This window comes from Manis pentadactyla, chromosome 9, assembly GCF_030020395.1.
Source record: "Manis pentadactyla isolate mManPen7 chromosome 9, mManPen7.hap1, whole genome shotgun sequence".
In the NCBI taxonomy this organism is placed as follows: Eukaryota; Metazoa; Chordata; class Mammalia; order Pholidota; family Manidae; genus Manis; species Manis pentadactyla.
Genome location: NC_080027.1, coordinates 7647125 through 7655820, shown reverse-complemented (window position 1 = coordinate 7655820; position 8696 = coordinate 7647125). Strand labels below are relative to the sequence as shown.

Here is an 8696-nt window from a genome sequence, read left to right as displayed (position 1 = left end):
GACCTTGGTGGTGTGAGGGGCAAATTCTGGTCTCAGCCACTGTGAGGGGGCGGCACTGGCTGGGGAGGCAGCCTGGCACTCACCAAAGGACACGGCCAGCCTGCCTGCACCCACCCAGGTGGGGCCTGTGCTCCATGCCCAGCGACAGCCAAGCACACTGGGGGACCTGAAGCTCTCAGACGACACCCATCATGTTCTTTCACGCAGAGAACTCAGGCCCCGTAGGATACTTGGTCCTGGCCTTTGACTGTGCAGTTTATTCATCCCCCTGCTCTGCACACACGCGGCCAGCTGTCAGTGGGGAGCCTGGATGGTACTGGATGCGGCAGCAAGGAGGAACCGCGGGCCGCAGTGCTCAGGGAGCTGAGCCCAGGGGCAGGACAGGCCCAAGGGCAGCCTGCTGGGCTTCTGGGCTGGGGGACCCCAGGGGGGCTGGGGCGGGGTAGCTGTAGAGAACCAATGGCTGGGCATCCGTGACGCTGGGGGTCAGGACCGTTCCCGAGGGGCCTGGGGACCCTTGGAACTGCGCTCCTTCAGCAGGAAGGCCCTCTGCGAGGAGCGATGGGCCCGGATGCCCAGATGCGTGAGGCTTCATTTACCTCACTTCCACTTCCATACATACAAACGTAAGGCCAGACATAAGCTTATGATTCCAGTCCTTGTAAACTATGAAGCAGTAAAATCACAAATTAGGGAAAGAAACCTGCAAAACAGATAAGCTTCAGATTAATAACAATGAAATGTAGGGCTTATTGAGGTATGATTTTTTAATTGTGCTTAACATATAAAATTAACCCTTTTAGCTATCTTTTCAAGTGCCACTGAGCATATTACAATGGCGTGCAACCGTCCTCACCATCCATCCCCACAAATTTGTCCTCTCCTCCCTGAGCTGTCCCATGAAACCTGTTTTATTAAACAGAATTGTTGCCTCGTGTCTGCAGGATGTCATCAGGTCTGAGATCGGGAGGCCTTGTACCCGGCCTGGTGTCGGGATGACTCAAATGGCCCAAGATGTTCTTCTCAAGCCACACCGTGAAAGCTTCACTTATGTCATGTGGCTCTTGCTCAGTACGGCCCCCATTCAAGCACTGATTTGGCTTTTGTCCTCTGAGGACAGATCGGTGCCGGGGGTACACATGTGGGGCTGTGCCACAGTGTCTTGACTGAGCCTATGACTTAAGAAACGGAGGACTTCTTTGATGAAAATGTATTCAGTTGCAAGTGTTTGCCTTTGTGTCAGATGTGAGTGACTGGCCACTTTCACACGGGCATGCACTACCCGTCACACGTGCCTTTCTGGTTCCAAATGCAAGGCACACGGGAATCATGCGGTCGGTCAGAAAGCAGCCAGCAGCATGGCTCAGAACACTTATCATGGAAATAAAAATGCAAAACTAAAGACGTGTGTGGAGAGCTTGCGGTTTCTAAGAACACAGGCCGGGGTCTGCAGTATGATTCGGTTGGAGGAGGGGGCAGGGAAGGGCCGAGGCAGTGGTGTCTGAGCAGAGGTGAGGCCATGACAGGGGCAGAGGGTGGAGAGGAGAGGCTGGCGAGGCAGAGTCGGGGCTGCCACTTGGTTACGTGTGGGGGCGGGATTCCCGGGCGAGAGGCCTGGGTCTGCGCCTGGGCAGCTGGGTAGAATGTGGTGCCAGGCAAGACGTGGGCTCAGGGGTGGGGAGACGGGGGTTTGCCTGTAGTGGGCAGAGTAACGCTACCCCCCTCAGGGTCCTCACCCGATCCCTGTGAATGTTCCCTTGCAGAAGCAAGAGGTGCTGAGGCAGCTGACAGTAGAGTCAAGCGCAGGGGAGGCAGCAGGGACCTGAGATAGAAGATGCCGTGGGCCTGTGCTCACCAGGGACTTGGGGGCAGAGGGCTGTGGGCTGTGCAAGGACAGGGTGTGCAGGAGTCCAGACAGAGGCCAGGGGAGGCACCAGGAGAAAACTTCAGGGAATGGTTGGGAAATGTCAAACGCCCTAGAAGCCGGCAGCCTGAGGCTTCGGCAAAGGCCGTCTAGGGGGAGTGGTCCTCGGGTTCCTGTAGAGAACAGGATGGACGAGGGCCCTGGAGGGGGGGACTGACAGAGCCCCAAATGTGCCTGCGACCAGAGAGCAGGGCTGGCTGTGGTGCGGAGGGCAGAGGGCAGGCGGGAGAGAGCGTGAGGCAGGGAAACTGGCATCAAACTCCTTCATCGGCCTGAAATCTGAAAAGAACACAAAGTTGGACCCTCTTTCCCTTTCTCAGGGGAAAGGAAAGCAAAAGGTGGCTCCAGTCCCAAGGAAATCATGAATCTTGTGTGCACCTTTACCAGAAATGGAAATTTCCATGATTATAAAAAAAAATGAAGAGGAGGAACACGGATTGTTTTTTGTTAAGTTGCCATGAAAAGTCCTTGTCCAAAAACTGTAGTAGCTCCCTATTTAGGGTGGGGTGTGAGGGACCCTGTCCTAATGGTTGTTGTTCTAATCAGAGGTGAATCCTCCTTCTGTCCCAGGTCACAGAAAGATCCAGAACACTTTTCGCCATGAAAGCACCAATTCAGAGTAACGGGAGTGAGGGCTGGGGGTGCCTGCGGCAGGAGGGTGCAGATGTGACGGTTCTGGAGAAGGGACATCCCAGGACCAGAAGACAAGTGTCACGCTTGAGTGCAGTGAGCCCATAAAACCAGAACTGCCTTTCACAGACGTCTGGGTGAAACGTCTCTGCTTATTTTAAGGTGCCTGAGAAGGTCCGCAGACGTGGGCGAGAACTTCACGTTTGTCTACAGGCCCCTTTTCAGGCTGATTGAGCCACAGGGAGCAGAGGCCAGGTCAGACTCCAGAGCCCCAGTGCTCACTGCCCTCTGGGGACACCCCCACCCCCGGCCCAGTACCTGGAGGGCACCCCCCACTGTAGAAAATGCATGAAGTACAAATAAGTGTATCATCCAGACCGTCTCAGGCTTCTGGAGCTCTTTCCAGTTTTGCTGCCCATAAGGAATTTGTGCTTTTCTATGCACTTGGGCACACACTCCTCATACTTCTCTTCTGTCTGACGAGGCCAGAAATTCTGCACTTCCCAAGGGCAGCCGCTTGTCCTGTCATTTGACACCTAGCACAGCACCAGTTATGGTGGGTGCCTCCGACCACTGATGGCTGTGCTAGCTGAACAGAGGGAGGCTTCTCTTGGGCTGAGCCCCACCTGCTGGGGGCAGTTCACCCCACATCACTGTGCTCTACAGCTTTGCCTGTGGCACACAGCTGCCAAGGGCCGGCCCACCTCCAGGCCCTGGGAAGTGGACAGCGCACCTGGCCCAGCAGTGCGCCCAGAGGGGCTTTTCATCCACCACCTTTCCGGGTGTTGGAGCTCATCAGATCCATGCCTCGAGACCAGGTTACACCACAGTCACGAGGCTGCTCCAAAGCTGTGCCCCATCTCCCTCACCAGGCGGATGTCCTGGGATGTCAGTGCTCGGGGCAGACCGAGCCCCACTGCATGGGGAACTGAGTGCCGGCCACATTAGTAAGCCGGGCCAGAGACGGGCACCCAGTTGGTACAACACGTGGTCTCAGGCCATGGAAATTCTGGATGCAGTGACACAGAAACCACATTACTGAAACCTCTGTCACAATACCTGGTGTGATGGAGGGTTGGGGAGCCCTCCAGGTGTGACCAGCACTCAGGGGCACAGGGCAGGTATCAGAGCATTTGGCATTTTCACATTTTGGCAGCTCATGTCGCAAACCAGAAGGCAATGGCAGAACCTTTGCAATCTGCCTCTCCAGGAATATGGGCACAATTTCCAGAAAGTCTATTTCCTAAAGCCACTGATAGCAAAGCCCCATGCCGACTGGTGGTGACGGCCCATCTGCTGCCCCAAGCTGAGGCCAGAAAAGGCAGGAGCCGCTGGCAAGCATGGTGTAGAGCACGTGACACAGGGCTAGGCCCCATATGTGGCCAGTGCTGTTTCAGCTCCGTGGCAGTGCCCTGGGCCTGCAATGGATTGTCAATACCTATGTTGCTGGCTAGGTTTTCCAGGTCAGAGAGCAAGGCCACTTCTGGCTGGTTTACTGCTATGACCCCAGCTCCTAGCAGTGCCTGGCATAAAGAAGTATTTGCTGAAGGTGAGGAGGGGCTCTGAGGCCAGGTCCACAGCTCAGGGGGACAGTGCTGTTAGGATCTCAGCAAGCCAAGGTCAAAGCAGCAGAGCATGACATCATATTTGGCTTTCCCAAGGTCACAACTGAAGGGTCCAATAAGGGATGGCCACTTGGCTCTCTGCTGCCTCTTGGAGGCAGGCAGGGCCCAAAGCTGGCAACAGCTGCCCTCTGTGGGCCAGTGTGCCGAGGGCAGACAGTGCCCTTGGCAGTCGTTCATGGAGTGGTGAAATCCAGCCCGCCCACTCACAGGCAGAGCCCACAATACGCTGCAGGGCTCACCATACTGAAATACGGAACTAGGCTGGGACGCAGACTGTAGAGTATGTGAAGTGATGTGACTATTGGCAGGAATGGAAAATCCTCTCTAAAAGGGAGGTTGTCACCACAAAAGCACTTGCTTTTACGAGGCTGCCGTAGAAGCAGAGATTACTTCTTATAATTACAGGATCCAGCTTCCTCAACAAATCTGTTATCAGGAAGAGTGATTTTGATACAAAATAGTAACAATCTGTGAAATCACAGGAATCCCAACACTTGCAAGAACTAACACTCGTAGAGCACGGCTGGTGTGCCAGTGGGGTTGGCGCCTGCGCACACCGAGTCTCCGGACACCTGGGTCTCCGCCCTTCTAGTTCCCACGCCCCCTGCCCGAGGCCGTGTCTACACGCATGGCCTCAAAGCCACCAGCCGAGTGTGGGGGCAGCAGAGCCGCTGTGGATCCTGCAGCCAGACTGCTGGTCCCACCCCAGCTCCCCGTGGCTGACCTTCCTCCAGCTCCGTCCCTCTGCGCTCATTCCCTCACCTGCCAGCGATAAAGGTAACAACCGGTGATTTTTACAGCCCTTCAAGTGCTGGGCATGGTTCCAAACCCTTCAGGAGTCTCCCTCATGGGATCACGAGGAGTCAGTGAAGGATGTGAACAGCGTCCAAAGCCCTGCCTGGCATGGAGTAAGTGGTCAGTGGGCGCTGGGCCCCTCAGAATCCTTGGCCCCCCGAGGAGCAGCTCGTTATCCCAAGGCAGGTGCGCCTGAGCCCCACATCAGGGACATGGCGCCAGGTCCTGGTTCTGGAGGTCCCGGGCCTGCTGGTCCTCCTCGATGAGGTCTGCCACTAGATTCAGCCGGCAGGCCCTGAGCGCCGCCACCAGGTGGGACACGGCGGCGTCCTCCTTCCCAGTGTTCTTCCAGACTCTCAGAGACTCCCTCACCTGCTCCGTCAGGTTGCGGGGGTATTTCTCCTCGATGGCATCGATCTTGGCATCGGACACTTTCAGCTGGCGAGCCAGTCTTCTCCAGTCCTTCCCCACGTTATCACATATGATGTCAAAAGCTGCACGCAGATCTGGGGAGGGAAAGAATGAAATGACTCCCAGGGGTTTGGGGGGCTCTTTAGAAGGGTGATCCCACACTCCCTGGAGGGCTTCTCCTGCTGATCCAAGTGCTGGGCACACAAGGTCTTCTCACAGGGGCTCATGCCACCCAGCAGCAGAAGGGCTGGGGGAGGTCACAGAAAACCCAACAAGGGTCTCTACTGTTGCCCTGGCAAACCCCAACTCCACCCCAAAACACTACCCACATGTGCAGCCTGCTGCAGACCAGCTGGCAGGTGCAGGCCGTAGGGGACCTACCTTCTCAGGACAGGAGAGACCGAGGGGAGGGATGGGAGTCGTCAGAAGGAGATGGGGTGGTCCCCATCCCTCCCTGCAGAGGGGTGAGTGCTGGTCCCTGACAAGAATGTCCACATCAAACCCTGGGGCTGTCAAGGCTAACCCACCTGGAAAAGGGCCTCTGCAGCTGTCACTGGGGATCCTGAGACGAGGACATCATCCTGGATCACCCACAAGGGCCAATCCAGTGACAGATGCCCCTTACAGAGGCGGCGGCCACGTGAGGCAGCCATGCGAGGGAGGGGGCCGCAAGCCCAAGAACACACAGAACCCCTAGGAGCTGCAGAGGCAGGAAGGAGCCTGGCCTGAGCCTCCAGACGGGTGGGGCTCTGCCAACACCCTCATCTCAGACTTCTGACTCCAGAATGCTGAGAGAATAAATTTTTGTTGCGTTTAGCCACCAAAGTTGTGATAATTTGTATGGCAGCCCAAGGACACTACTACACACAATTCTTTCTTTGGACGCTGCCTGGATTGATCACCATCGTTCGGTGCCTGACTACCACATCCTCACCTGCTGGCCACATCCTTACTGGGCATCAACCATAAAAGCTTGAAAAGCCATCACGCTGGACACTTCTGACCATAAAAACCTGTTTCTGGAACAGGGGGAGACGAGGAGGGCAACGTTCTATTGGCGGGCTCCTGCAGCTCCAATAGCACAGGGCTATAATGACCATTTGTACAGATGAGGAAACTAAGGCACAGGGAAGGCAGGTGATTTTCCTGAGGTCATCCAGCTGGACACTGGCAGAGCCAGGATGCAAAACCCTGACAGTCTGGTGCCAAAGTTCACTCTTCACCATTATGTGAAACGGCCTCTGTAAGAGTGATACATGACAGCCTCTTAACAATGCCACCACACCCGCTGTTAACCTGTGTACTGTCCTCCAACACAGCTCCGTAAAAAAAAAAACACAAATGGACATATATGTAGAAACCTCAAATGTTATTACCTACACTTTGTGGACTGTATCCTATCTGCATTCTCTGCCCAAATTGAATATCCTTAAAAGCATAATTTTCCTAAGTCCCAATTTGTGTCCAGCTCCACGTGTGTACATGTGTGCACACACACACACATCTATGTATACATATGTATGAAACCTGAATTTGCCTGCTTGTAGGCAGAGCTGCACAGCTTGCCAGGAAGCACCCACCAGTCCTCATGGAATGATACCACGGCATCATGTTTGTATCCGTTTTGGTTCAGTGACTGAATGCCCGATTCCAGGTCATGGCTTCAAGCCTGTGAGGGGTGTCCCTCAAGCCCCCCAACACAGGGACAGGGATGGAGCTGGGAAACTCTGCTTCACCCGGGTTCTCATTTTTACTCCTGGAGCCTCTGCAAGCCACAGGTGAGGGTGGAGAGGGGCTGCCTGAGAGGGCAGGAAGTCACAAGAGCCACTTGATCAGACAGTGTGGCGACTGAGCCCACCCCCCACAGGCCACTCTGCGGGGGTAGTCCTGGCTCAGCCGGTCACCGGTCACCACCTTGCCCCTCGGGCAAGTCACTTAGCATCGCTCTCGGCCACAGCCCTCTCACTGGTAACATAGTATCTAACTAACCCGGTTATTGTGTAAATAACGTAAAGTGCTCAGGCTAGTGCCCGGCACACTGCCAGTCCTCGTGTGAATTATTGCTGGTGTTATTCTCGGACAGCCGAAGGGCATTAGTGGGACATCCACAGGCAGAAGGGAAAGGAGCGCAGCAGCACCGCTTACCTAACTCCTGCCCCGCTTTCCCCACCCAAGGAGGTTGGCAACGCCCTTTCCTTCCGAGAAATTTCTCGTTTAGCTGGGGCAACGGGGTGACAGAGGGAATAGTGAGGGTGGCGGCGGCGTGTCCGTGCTTTGCCACCCAAGCCAACCTCTCCAGTCCGGGTTCTCTCACCTGCGCGTGGGCAGCCCCGTGTCCCAGCGCGCGTGGAGCAAACCCACGCAAAGCAAGCCTGGTAAAGACGCGGTGCCCGGCAGGCTCAGCGGGACAAACCGCCGCTGCCCCCCAGCCCCCGCCCACCTCGCTCCCGCGGCGCGGCCCCGTGCGCCGCGCCCGCCTCGAAGTCGTCCAGCCGCCGCAGCAGGTCCTGGCGCCGCAGGGAGGCGAGCAGGTCGCGCAGCAGAACGGTGCACTCGGGCCCCAGCTCGTTCTGCTCGAGCAGCACGGAGAAGAGGTCGAGGCCGCTCTGCACGCCCTCCATCTTCCTCTTGCCAACGCGGCCCTGGCACAGGAACTTGAGCTCCGTGACTTCGTTGCTCGACAGGCCGGCCGACACCGAGTGCAGCAGGACCAAGAACGGGTCCATGGCGGCGGCCGGGGCGCCCCCGGAAGTCGCCTCCGCGTCCGCTCGCCCGACGTGTCGCGAGAGTTCCGGGGCCTGCGCATGCGCCACGAGCCCGAGAGGACTTTTCTGCCTCTGCGCCTGCGCCGTGCGGTTCCTCCAGCGGCGGGTGCAGACCTGGGCCGCGGGGGGTACCTGCCCCGGGCTCTGGCTGGGAGGGTGGGCTTGCGTTTCCCCAGGAGTGTGCCGATAATAAATGCATCTGTTTGTTAACATGTGCGGAAACGCGTCCTTTCGTGCACCCGGGTCATCTCTGTGCAGGAAAGACTGGAGCTTATTTAGGTTTAAATGTTTAATACTTGATTTTAACATTATAGTAATTAATGCTTTTGAATGCTTTTTTGGAGTTTGTTGAGCGCGTATTGTGTGCCACGCCGTAGGTGCTGGGGACATATTCGGGGACAAAGTGCGGAAGGCCGGGCCTGCGCGGAGCTTACGCCATAAGTACACAAATTCATATAATAGATGAGAAGGTCGAGCAGGGTAGCGGAAGAAAGGAGCCGAGCAAAGAGGTGAGGGCGTGGAGACCGCGGTCTCCAGGGGGTTGGT

General features: G+C 56.4%; 1 protein-coding gene across 1 annotated transcript; it reads right to left on the bottom strand.

Moving 5' to 3' along the window:
- Positions 1 to 4553: 4553 nt before the first annotated feature.
- On the bottom strand, positions 4554 to 8354 carry FADD (Fas associated via death domain). The gene is made up of 2 exons (XM_036875847.2): positions 7826 to 8354; positions 4554 to 5480 (listed from the first exon to the last, which is right to left on the bottom strand). Exons 1-2 carry the CDS (start codon positions 8109 to 8111, stop codon positions 5179 to 5181), a joined length of 588 nt encoding a protein of 195 aa, XP_036731742.1. The 5' UTR covers positions 8112 to 8354; the 3' UTR covers positions 4554 to 5178.
- Between the last annotated feature and the right edge of the window lie 342 nt (positions 8355 to 8696).